General features: G+C 38.9%; 1 protein-coding gene and 1 pseudogene across 1 annotated transcript; one reads left to right on the forward strand and one right to left on the reverse strand.

Annotated features, from left to right (window-relative positions):
* Positions 1-12,500, reverse strand: part of LOC135218488 (uncharacterized) — a 437,434-nt pseudogene that overhangs the window by 253,680 nt on the left and 171,254 nt on the right.
* LOC135218143 (uncharacterized) lies at positions 9,256-10,795 on the forward strand. Its single transcript, XM_064254291.1, has 2 exons — positions 9,256-9,446; positions 10,072-10,795. The coding sequence occupies exons 1-2, from the start codon at positions 9,256-9,258 to the stop codon at positions 10,793-10,795; spliced, it is 915 nt and encodes a 304-aa protein (XP_064110361.1).

Genomic DNA, 12,500 nt, shown 5'->3' on the forward strand with positions numbered 1-12,500 from the left:
CTCTTATCTTCTGCACTACTATTACTCTCTTTTTTATATGTATAAGTACAACCACAGTCTCCTATTCGTTCTTTCCATTCTACGAAAGGAAAGTTGAAGTCACCAGATAGGAGAAATAGTCCAGTCCTTGTGATTTCTACATATATCATCCAATTTTTCTATTATTAAGTCAAACTCTTTAGTATTAGGAGGTCTATATATTACTATGTTCATCAATTTTTCAGATTCAAATTCTACCGCTATTAGTTCACATTCTGAGTTACTATATTTCTCATATATTTTTCCTTGTTTTTTGTCTTTCCCATATATTGCGGTTCCCCCTTGATTCCTATTTTTTCTATCTGATCTATAAGTTTGGAACCCTTTTATTTGATCATCATTCCCAGTCTCTTGGGAATACCAGGTTTCACTTATATTCATTATATCTATTTTCTCATTTTGGGTTAGTTCTTCTAAGTACTCTATTTTTCTTTTTGAGTTACTCGTAACTAAACCCTGCGCATTCATCACTATGATGGTTTGCGTGTTTTCTCCTTCATTTAATATTGGTAGTAATAAGGATTTTCCCATGTCTCTTTCCTGTTCTGGTATGTTGTTCTTTTTTTCATTTCCAGAAATTCTGACATTAAAAAATCCAACTTTTCCATAATATTTGATCTTCCTTCATCATAATTATTTATTTTGTGTCTGAATCTGCAATTTTCTCCCGTGTTTCTGCAATATCTCTTGCATAATAAATACAGTTATTATCTCTTGAGTAGAATTTCGGAGCTGATGCTTTGAAATTTTTTGCTGACACCTCTGCATATCTCATTGGTGGTTTGCTTTTCTCTTTTACCTGATATTCTTGTTTCTCTCTTTATTTGTTTCTTTCTTATTTTGGATTTTATTACTTGGTTGGTTATTTATTTGATTATGATTCATGGCTACAGAGAGAGAGAGAGAGAGAGAGAGAGAGAGAGAGAGAGAGTTTCTTGGCAGAAAGTAAAATATCACTTGCATGAGAGAGAGAGAGGAGAGAGAGAGAGAGAGAGAGAGAGAGAGAGAGAGAGAGAGACATTACATCGTGCAACTACAGCCGAAATATGAGATCTCTACAACATTGATTTCCCCGCAAGAGAGCCCCCGTCTCTCATTATTAAAAGGAGCCTCTCATTACGACCAGTCCGTTGTCCCGCGACAAAAGGAGTCCTTTAGCGTGCCAGCCCCCCCCCCCCCCCCCCCCCCCCCCCCCCCCCCCTCCACCTCCTCCTCCGCCGTACGCCGGAAATCCTTGCGTATCTATTTTGCGTATCGGAAGATTTAGCGTAGTCTGCAGATGATGAGGACCCCCGAGAAAGCTTTCTCAGTCTTGGTCAATAAACTGAGCAATCAATCAATATATACCTATATAGTATATACTGCATATATGTATATTTTACTATAATGGGCCTGTCTCTCAGTCCGTCTGTCATTCAATCTCGGCCAAACGGCTGGTCCGATGGGCATGAAACTTGGCAGGGTTATAGTGGGGACCACTAAGATGGGTTATAGTGGAATTTCATCTTCCCTCCCCCACCCCGCTTCGGGGGGGATGGGTTGAGAAGGGATTCCCTGAAACGGAGCTGGTACTGCCCGTGAAACGGGGCTGGTTATGCCCGTAGATTTAGTTACTTTACGAATTTATCATAAACAATTTCTGTATACATATGTTTGCTAGTATATATAATACAAAAATGGGTAGATGTGAAATTATATGTCACTGGACATGACAATAATTTGAGCAAGATATATATATATATATATATATATATATATATATACACATATATATATAATTGAGTTGATGTGAAATTTTGTGACTGAACATGACTACAAATTGAGCAAATACAAGATATATATAAAATGGGTAAAGATGTGAACTCTCGTCACTGAGCATGTCAGAGGAGATAAGCAGTTCTACCGTTTCACTATATCCTAGCTATACTTGACTTTATCAGCATTATTTGTGGTTTCATTACACGCAAAAAATTAAGCGACATTACCTCCATAGAACAATGGGCCTTAAAACGCAAGGAGAAGATGAAAAAGAGATAGGGAAGGGGTCGTTGTTCTGTTTTTAAAATTAACATCAAGTGATAAATAAGCGAGTAGAATTCAGTACATTACACAGGATTGGATATTCTAAGATCCAATTCCAAATGGAGCAACTGGCTTTCTGAAAGTGGGTACCCCACCTATAACTATTGTAGATTCACATCACCCGTGATCTAATGTCTAGGCCAGTACCTTACGACGCTCCTGATTGGCTGTTGATAAGCCAATGACAGGGCTGGAAACTCTCAGTCTCTCTCGAGAGTTCACAAAGGCAGGATGTATGTTCTACCTCTCCAGAGGGATATGTCTATCAGTAGAGGTGGAACATACATCCTGCTTATGTGAACTCTCGAGAGAGACTGAGAGTTTCCAGTCCCGTGATTGGCTTATCAACAGCCAATCAGGAGCGTCGTAAGGGACTGGCCTAAACATCAAATGCAAGGTTGATATGAATCTACTTTTTTTATAGTAATGTCTTCTACTGTCAAGTGTTATCACCCATTTGTTGAAGATCGTGTGCAGAAATCATGCGAGAATCATAACCTGGGGAAATTTAATAAAAAAAAAAAAGATGCAACACAAACCTTGCAATTAAATGTTTTCTGATATAAAAGAAGCAATAAGGTGAAGCTAAGAAACACACTAAGGTGGATTAATAAAATACAAGGTGTCCATAAAGTCCCAGTACCATTACAAGTATTTATTGCCTGTAATGGTACTGGGACTTTATGGACATCCTGTAAGTATTTTCAATAACTAGTATCAATACGACGCTTTACCACAAATGTGCGAACATATTTAAAATTTAAAAGAAAGTACTTTTGGTTCGTTCATACGTATGCATCGCCTTGCCCTAAGTAGAACGAGGAGTTCTCTTTTGTAAGATTTTTCTTTTTTATCGTGTTGATAATGGGCGGGGGCGGGGGTGGCGGGGGGGCGGGGGTCGGGGGTGGGGGATCATTAAATGACTACGTCCAGAGACTCATAACTGGATTTAAACCCCGAAAACTGGACATTAAGAAAGCTGAGACACCCAACGATAAACGAGTATTTTTATTATATTCTAAATAATAAAAAAAAAAAAGTTTGGCGCAGGCCTAACAAAAGTGTATAAACGAATAGATACTAAAACGGACATACAAATATATAAAAAGCAAATCACCCCAGACAACCAAGAGTCCATTAAAAGTTTTGTTAAGACGCACATCCAAAACTAATAAAAAGAACCGAGAGGTCAAGATAAGAAAAATATATATCTGTAAGCTTTCGATATGAAGTCCAGCGTTGCCTGTCTCTGAAGAAAGTATTAGGAGTTCGGATTTGTCCTCAGGTAAGTTTCGTGACACCTGTTCTCGGAGTTACCCAGGATTAGGAAGGGTCCTTCCTTACTTACTTACAATTTGGCATTTGTGGTCACTTCTCAACATCAAGTCAAGAGGGATTTTCAAGAAAAACTAGAAGGAGACATTAAGAGGAATGTATAACCCTACGACTGGTAAGCTGGAAAGGTTCCAGAGGAAAATATATTAATGCTCTCCACAGTTGCTGGAGACGTATTGATAATAATATGATGTCACTGGAATTTTCAAAATGGCTGCATATTTACTTGACTGTCGCATTACACCCAAAATATATGCTGAACATTAAATAAGTTTTCAACGCATAATACGTATTTGTTATTCCTTTTCCTTATATATGTATGTAAGTAAGATACACACGCATGCATATTTACACACATACATACATACATACATACATACATACATACATAAATCATATCACATTTCCGTGATTTATATACATATATCGAGCTACGATGTCCTTTAATATCTAATTCGCTCTACCTCGGAATTAATATATTTTCATATATGCTTAACCGAAGGGGAATTTTTTGCTCGATAATAGACTTGCCTGGACCTGGGCGCGAACCCATGGAGCCTTTCAAATCCAGGAACGTCAGTGAAGCTTTTACCTACTACGGCGGTGTAGTAGGTAAAAGCTTCACTGACGTTCCTGGATTTGAAAGGCTCCATGGGTTCGCGCCCAGGTCCAGGCAAGTCTATTATCGAGCAAAAAATTCCCCTTCGGTTAAGCATATATGAAAATATATTAATTCCGAGGTAGAGCGAATTAGATATTAAAGGACATTGTAGCTTGATATATACATACATACATACATACATACATATATATATACGTGGGTGCAGATTGGCTGAAAATAGAATTTTTATGAGTGTAAATACCCTGCTAGTTCAGTCTCTTAATTGTAAACAAATGCAACTCAGTCCTCTGCGGCAGAGAGAGAGAGAGAGAGAGGAGAGAGAGAGAGAGAGAGAGAGAGAGAGAGAGAGAGAGAGACTCTAAGAGGCTACTTAGACATAATGTTTCCTTCGCTCATTCCCAAAAGGATTACAAAACTTAACAGATGTGACACCGGAGTGACACTCTACTTCTTGCTTTTTTTTTTTTTGGGGGGGGGCGTCCTCTCTCTCTCTCTCTCTCTCTCTCTCTCTCTCTCTCTCTCTCTCTCTCTCTCTCTCTCTCCAGCTATTTTATCTTCAAAAATATTTTTACTTGCCCAAATCATTTGGGCGTAATTTACATGCTAAATAATATGCTATAACTCATAAATAATTTTGATAATATTGATAAAAAGGTCCCTCGTTCCTGAAGTCGCCAGAGAGAGAGAGAGAGAGAGAGAGAGAGAGAGAGAGAGCCAATCGCTACCAAAGTATCAATCACTTTCTACAAAGTCAGAAGGCCTCACCAACCCCCCCCCCAACCCCCCCCACATCCACCGAAAAAAAAAAAAAAAAAAATCTTGTCTCTTCGGGCAGTACTTCGGAAAGGAATTAAAAACTAACTACTGGATTTGGGGAATCTATCATTATTCCACAAAGTGAATAACCTGAATATTTTGCGTCCACCACTTGAGTATAAATTCTGAAGCATTTCGGGAGATGCAATTTTAATATTTTCTTCGTTATTGCCTATAGTGACGTTCAGCACTTGGTTAAGGATCGATATAAATATATAATATATAATATATATATTATATATATTATATTATTATATTATAGTTCTATATATATAATATATATAAGATTTAAATATGTATAAGGACACGCACATACACACTCACAGATGCAATCAATGATGGCACAGGTATCTAATAATTTCATTTCGTTAACAACTGAATTGTATATTTACCTTTCAACCTGCGACATCGCGGCTAAATACTAATAATCAATGTCTTTTGTTTTCCATGCTTCGTTTAAATATCAGCTCTTATTTGACTTCCTCTTTTATTATGTTAAGCCATTTACTTATTGTATTAAATACGTCAATTACTCTTCTTTTTCTTTTTGATTTCAAACGTAAGCTCAACAAACGTGAACCTCTTTGATAATTCTGTTTTTGAATAAAGTTTGTATGGGTCAACTTTTCTCGAAAGGTTTTTTTAAGTTGGTCAAGTTTTACTTAGAAATAAAAGTAAAAGGCCCACACACACACAAACACACACACACACACACACATACACACACACACACACACATATATATATATATATGTATATATATATTATATATATATATATATATATATATATATATATATATTCATTTACCACACATATCCACAGGTGGAAAATAAAGAGGCCGGGGTGTAGGTCCTGACCGGTTTCGACTTTATTTCCAAGCCATTGACGTAAATGGCTTGGATATATATATATATATATATATATATATATATATATATATATATATATATATATATATATATATAAAACTATACACAGTTATGTATATTTGTAAGCTTTCCACACCTTCGAGTCTTCTCTCTAAAGATGTAAACATCCCCATTAATAGCTAAGCCAACGATTTGTTGTTCATCCCCCCCCCAACCCCCCGGCCCCCCCGAAGCTACTCAACGGGCAGCAAGGCCCTTCTCTCTAATCGACCCTGCGCGCGGGGTTATCTGGAGGCAATAAATCTTATATCGCCCAGATTATCCTTCGCTTAACCTATAGGCGCCCTAATCGAGAATGAGGTGAACGGCAGGTAACACCTTCGCCTCGCGAATTCGGGGAGGTCCTCCAGAAGTCCTGATTAGGGTGGTGGCAACACCCAAGGTACAGCTATAGATCTTGGGAAGACCGACGTGCAATTCGGGAGTCTTCTCCTCGAGTCTTCTTTGTCTCTTGGAAAGAGGACGTTCTCTTTTCTGATAGAAAGAGTCACCATAACATGGACTAAGTTTAAAGTGCTTCTAATGGCTAATGAAACCGAGAAAATTAATGTTTTCAGTTTAGATTGTCCCTTTTTATTTTTTATTCACCAAATTATTTCAGATTCTTTCGGTACGGGAAAATTACTGTGGAAGTTAATGCTAAAGTCACTTGAACTTTCAAAAGTATTTTGTCTGTTGTTTAATAGATATGTCTCATACAACTAAGAGTCGACAGCATTCGCTGAAAATATTTCATAGTTAGTATTATACTTGTTTTTTCCCTAATATATGGTGTTCGTCAGGAAACAGTAAGAGGAGATTAAGGAAATAAAAAAAAAATAATAATAATAAACGACTTTTTAAAATATGTAGTATTCCTTAAACTAAACGGATGTCTCAAGGTTTTTGCTTTTTTGCTTTAGTATGTTTACTGAAAACACAACTCACGACATTATTTAGAAATAAAAAGTATGTCACCTCTCTAGGCCATACTGCGTATTTGCATCTATGCCTGTGGGCACTAGAGCATGCTCACATTCTATGCCCTCCAAATCCTGATAGATTTTAATATTCCATTCTAGATCTGAAATCCCTGACTTATCCAACAATCACGCTGTTACGAAAAGTAGGTACAGTTTCGGTGGAGGGTCCTCTAAAATAAAAAAAAGAATTTTTTTTTTTTTTTTTTTAAACCATCTCCGACATTTAAACATTTCAATAAATCTTTCCGGGTCCGAATGACTAATGACTGACTGCCAGGTATACAACGAAGGACCTTCCAACGGAATGTCACGGCCTGGAATAAAAGCCGGTGCGGCATGACGACCCGACGAACATCGAGGAAATTATTTATTAACGGATCCGCTTATCCGGACTGTTATGAAAACAAAGAAAGAATTGTTTACCGCAGTCTCATTTTGCGGGCGGTGCGTCATTCTTCCGTCAGCTAACATTATATGATTTGGGAAAAGGAGACGGGAGATTGGGGAGGGGGGGTGGGGGGGGGGGTGGGGTTGTTGTTTTACTTAGGTATGCGCAGTTAATTAACCCACAGACGGAGAGTAGGAATGCGGTTGAATGTTTAAAGAATGGAGATATCTTTAAAAAATAAATAAATAAATAAATAAATAAACGCCAACTCTATTCAGAGAGTAACAATAAAAAAAAAATCTACGAAGAGAACATATTTTCTTTAAGAATAAAAAAATAAATAAATAAATAAACGCCAACTCTAGGAAGAGAGTAACAATAAAACAAAAAACAAAAAACAAAACAAAAAGATCCTACGAAGAGAGTATATTTTCATATGCAGTTTCCAGACATTTTTCACGCATTTCTTTCCTCTGTTATTTGTGTGCAAATATACTCCCTACCCCGTACGTGTGTGTGTGTTTTTTTTCTTTTCTTTTTTTTATTCATTACAGTTCGATATTGAGCTACTGTCATAATGGCCATATCATACGGTCCTTTTTTTTTTCCTTTTTTAAAAATAAACTCCGTCGCGCTAGTTTTGCATTTCACCCTTCTCTACAAAATAATGACAGGTCATTTCGTCGCAGTAATATGAGATCAGTTATTTGAAATATCACAACCAGCGGGAACACTATATACACTCCAGAAGGAAGCCCACTCACTCTCAATGAGCAAACACAGACAGACGAAGCAGCTGATCAATCATTTGAAAGGAATTCAATAACAAATAAACAAATCATCTAGAAGCATTTGAGTGACAAATGACCTCACGGAAGGCGAGGGCATAAACAAACATATCTAGGGATAACAGGTACGTCCCAAAATCAACGCTGGTGTGAACATCTTCCTTCCAAGTTATAAATTGTATAATAATATAAAAAATAACATTAAGCGCATAAAAGGGAGCTGCAACAACGACGGAATTATTACAATTATTATTATAATCATTGTTATTATTATTATTCAGAAAAGCCCCTATTCTTATGGAACTAGCCCACCAGACTATTAGAAAGAAGTAACAGAAGGTACTGCGAAATACATCAAGAAGAGATCACTTATTAAGAAGAAAAAAGTTAACATATTAATAGATAAATGAAAAAAAATTGTAGGTAACTGATTAAAATACAAGAATTGTGTTAGGGTAGTGACGCTCCGATTGCACGGCATCCTCAGGAAGGCTGTTTCGCAGCCCAATGGTATAAGGTAACAAGAACCACGACAGGAACAATAAAAATAAAAATAAATAAAAAAAAAAAAAGAACAACAGCAGCGAAATGAGACACCACCAATTCAAGCACAGACTGATAACATCAGAAGAGATCGATTCCTGTCCGATTTCTGCCGACTCAGGTTATCGCGACCAAGGGCCATCGAGACAACCCAGTGATAAAAGATCTATATATATCGAGATCGATTAATAAGTGAAGTCATCCCATGCCGGTCCTTAATCCCCCCCTTTTTCGCCCTGCCCCCCCCCTTCCCCCTTATATCTTCTAATCTATGGGGTTGCTCTCTCCCTTCTTAACCTTTCTCTCTTCCTTATATATTTGATTCTTCCTTCTTTCTTCTTCTTAACTCATGGTCCCCTTCTAGAGGTCCTAACTCTCTTTGTTTGTGGTATTTTTTCCTCCCCCTCTTGATATTCGTTCTTCCCTTTAATATTCCTCTTTCGTAATCCCCCCCCGCCCTCCCCCCGCCCCCCCCCCCCCCCCCCCCCCGGGGTGTTTAAACAAAAACCTAACGGCGTTTACCCGCCTCCCCCCTCAGCAACACAACAAAAAACAGTTTTATTGATTATCTCACTCGACGATCTTCTTCTGCGGGATGATTGTCTCGCGCCAAATGAAACGTGAAACTGATCAAGCAAGAATTTTATATATATATATATATATATATATATATATATATTATATATATATATATATATATATATTATTTCTTTAGTCTATAAAGCAAGTTTTTGTTTCAAGGGGTACAATGAAGGTCCGCCCTCCCGCCAAAAGTCGTCCTTCGACCCACCAAAAGTCGTTCCCAGACCCACCAAAAGTCGTCCTCAGACCCACCAAAAGTCGTCATTCGACCCATCAAAAGTCGTCCTCAGACCCATCAAAAGTCGTCCTCAGACCCACCAAAAGTCGTCCTCCTCGACCCACCAAAAGTCGTCCTCAGTCCCATCAAAAGTCGCCCCTAGATCGCACCAAAAGCCACCCTTAAGACCACCAAAAGTCGTCCTCAGACCCACCTCAAAAGTCGTCCATTCGACCCTTCAAAAGTCGTTATTTTGACCCATCAAAAGTCGTCCTCAGAACCCACCAAAATTCGTCGTTTCCCAGACCCACCAAAAGTCGTCATTCGACCCTTCAAAACAAAAAAGTCGTCCTTCGACCCACCAAAAGAAGTCGTTCCCAGACCCACCCCAAAAGTCGTCCTCAGACCCACCCCCAAAAAGTCGTTCCCCAACCAAAAGAAAGTCGTCCCATTTCGCCCTTCAGCGCATTCGACCCATCCAAAGTCGTCATTCGACATCAAAAGTTCGTCCTCAGACCCTTTTCAAAAGTCGTCATTCGACCCATCAAAGTCGTCATTCGAGACCCCACCAATCAGTCGTCCTTCCGATTACCAAAATCGCCTCAGTCCCCACCAGAAAAAGTCGCCCCTCCTAACCCACCAAAAGCCACCCCTAAGACCACCAAAAGTCGTTCTTCGACCCAACCAAAAGTCGTCCTCTGACCCACCAAAAGTCTCCTCAAAAGTCCCACCAAAAGTTCTCTAACCCGCCACCCACCCTTAAAGACCAATAGTCGTCCTCCGACCCACCAAAGTCCGTCCTCCCAGTCTACCCAAAAGTCGTCCTAAGAACACAGTCGTTCCTTTCCAAAATAAAACCCACCCAAAAGTCGCCCCTAGACCCACCAAAAGTCCCTTAAGACCACCAAAAGTTCGCCTCTTCGACCCCCCAAAATCGTCTTCGACCCCCCAAAGTCGTCTCCGACCCACCAAAAGTCGTCCTCAGTCCCACCAAAAGTCGTCCCCTAGAACCCACCAGTCCACCCTCAGCACCAAGTCGTCCTCAAGACCACCAAAAACGTCGTCCTCATACCCCCACAAACGTCCGTCCTCATCCACCAAAAAGTCGTCCTCAGTCCGCCCCACCCAAATCCGTCCTCATACCCACCAAAAAGTCGTCCTCAGACTCCACCAAAAGTCGTCCCTCCAGACCCACCAAAATTCCCCCAGACCCACCAAAACCCACCACCAAAAGTCGTTCTTCGACCCACCAAAAGTCGTCCTCCGACCCACCAAAAGTCGTCCTCAGTCCCACCAAAAGTCGTCCTCAGTCCCACCAAAAGTCGGCCCCTCTACCCACCAAACCAAAGTCACCCTCAAGACCACCAAAAGTCGTCTCAGACCACCAAACCGTCGTCCTCACCACCCACCAAACGTCGTCCCCTCAGACCCTACCACCCCCAAAAGTCTTAAGTTCCCCACCAGTCCAAAGTCACCGGTCGCCCCTTAGGAACCCACCAAGTCAACCCTTAAGACCCACCAAAAGTCGTCCTCAGACCCACCAAAAGTCGTCCTCAGACCCACCAAAAGTCGCCCCTAGACCCACCAAAAGTCACCCTTAAGACCACCAAAAGTCGTCCTCCGACCCACCAAAAGTCGTCCTCAGACCCACCAAAAGTCGCCCCTAGACCCACCAAAAGTCACCCTCAAGACCACCAAAAGTCGTCCTCAGACCCACCAAAGGTCGCCCTCTGACTCAAGAAGTCGTCAAACCTTCTTGGTCGGAAAAACAAACAACTGTAAATGTTTTATTGTTTAAAAGTAAATATATAAAACAAAATCCTGAGTTCTAAATCTACCGAATCAACGTTCATCTATAGCCTTTACATTCCCCGTCATCATTGTCTATAACTTATAACACATCAAATTGGAAAATAATAAGCATCTAATAATGAACAGATAAATCAAATTATACTGATTTTACGAGACCGAAAATTATACGAAATATATAAAAAAGATGACAGTTTATGAGGCTATAAATTCTATGGTTGGTTAAAGAAACAATGAAAAATAAGAGCACATAAAAACACAATTAAAAATACTGCTACAAAAAATAAACCTTGCCAAATTAAGAATAAATGAGGGAATAAAAGTACATTGTAATTCCAAACCATGACAACAGTAAGATTATAAATTAATCTAGACACTATCACCAGAGACAAATGGATGTTAAGAAATAGGACAACAGACGAGGAATAAATTAATAAATGAATGAATGATGAGATTATCAATCAGAAATATTGCTGTTCAAGTCCATGTTTAAAAAAGACCATGATGCATTGTGAAAGAGACTACAGAAATTGAAGACTTCAGAGCAGTTACTAATATATTTCCTGTATTCAGTTATTGTACGTTAGATTTTCTTTTTAATGTAGTAAAAGATTCTGTGCCAAGACTGACACCTCCAATGATTTATGAAACAAACCTTCAAGAGAAGATCATCGCCAAGTAAATCCTATAATCGCAATATGGCAACTGAAATTCAAAGTTGCCAATAAACTAAATTATTTAAACAAAGCACCAAATGCCAAGCCACTTGTTTGTAAGGCATTAAGTTGGCAATCTTTCCCTTTCCTTTACCCACTAGATGTATTCAGTCCCGACAGATTTAGTACATGTACGTGCATAAACACACAACAGATATAACTGCATTGTTTATGATAAATAATTTCGTAGAAAAGGAGCCTGAAAAAACATTTTTTTTTGACGAACAATGACATATTACCTAAACACACCACTGACAAAACTAATTGCATGATATTAATCATGCATTTTGAACGATAAATATTTTCGTAGAAAAGAAGCCATAACGAAAATTTTCAAAAAGGACAATGACATACGAGTATTATTTGATAAACACACCACTGACAAAACTAGTTGCATCATATTAATCAAAGATTTTCAATGATAAATCATTCCATAAAAAAAATAAAAATAAAAACCTGACTGGATCTATCCTACTTCCATTTTTGCATCTCTCGCTTGAAAATAAGCACAATCGATGCACAAGATATAAATATGCATGAAGATACCTGATTCCCATCTGTTGGTCAACCTTACGAACCATAACGAAAAAGTATTCGGAAGATGAATGCAGATTTCAAAAAGTGATGGCATCCGCCCGTTGCCAGCATCACGAGTGAAAAATGAACCTT

Source organism: Macrobrachium nipponense, chromosome 9 (assembly GCF_015104395.2).
Source record: "Macrobrachium nipponense isolate FS-2020 chromosome 9, ASM1510439v2, whole genome shotgun sequence".
NCBI lineage: Eukaryota > Metazoa > Arthropoda > Malacostraca > Decapoda > Palaemonidae > Macrobrachium > Macrobrachium nipponense.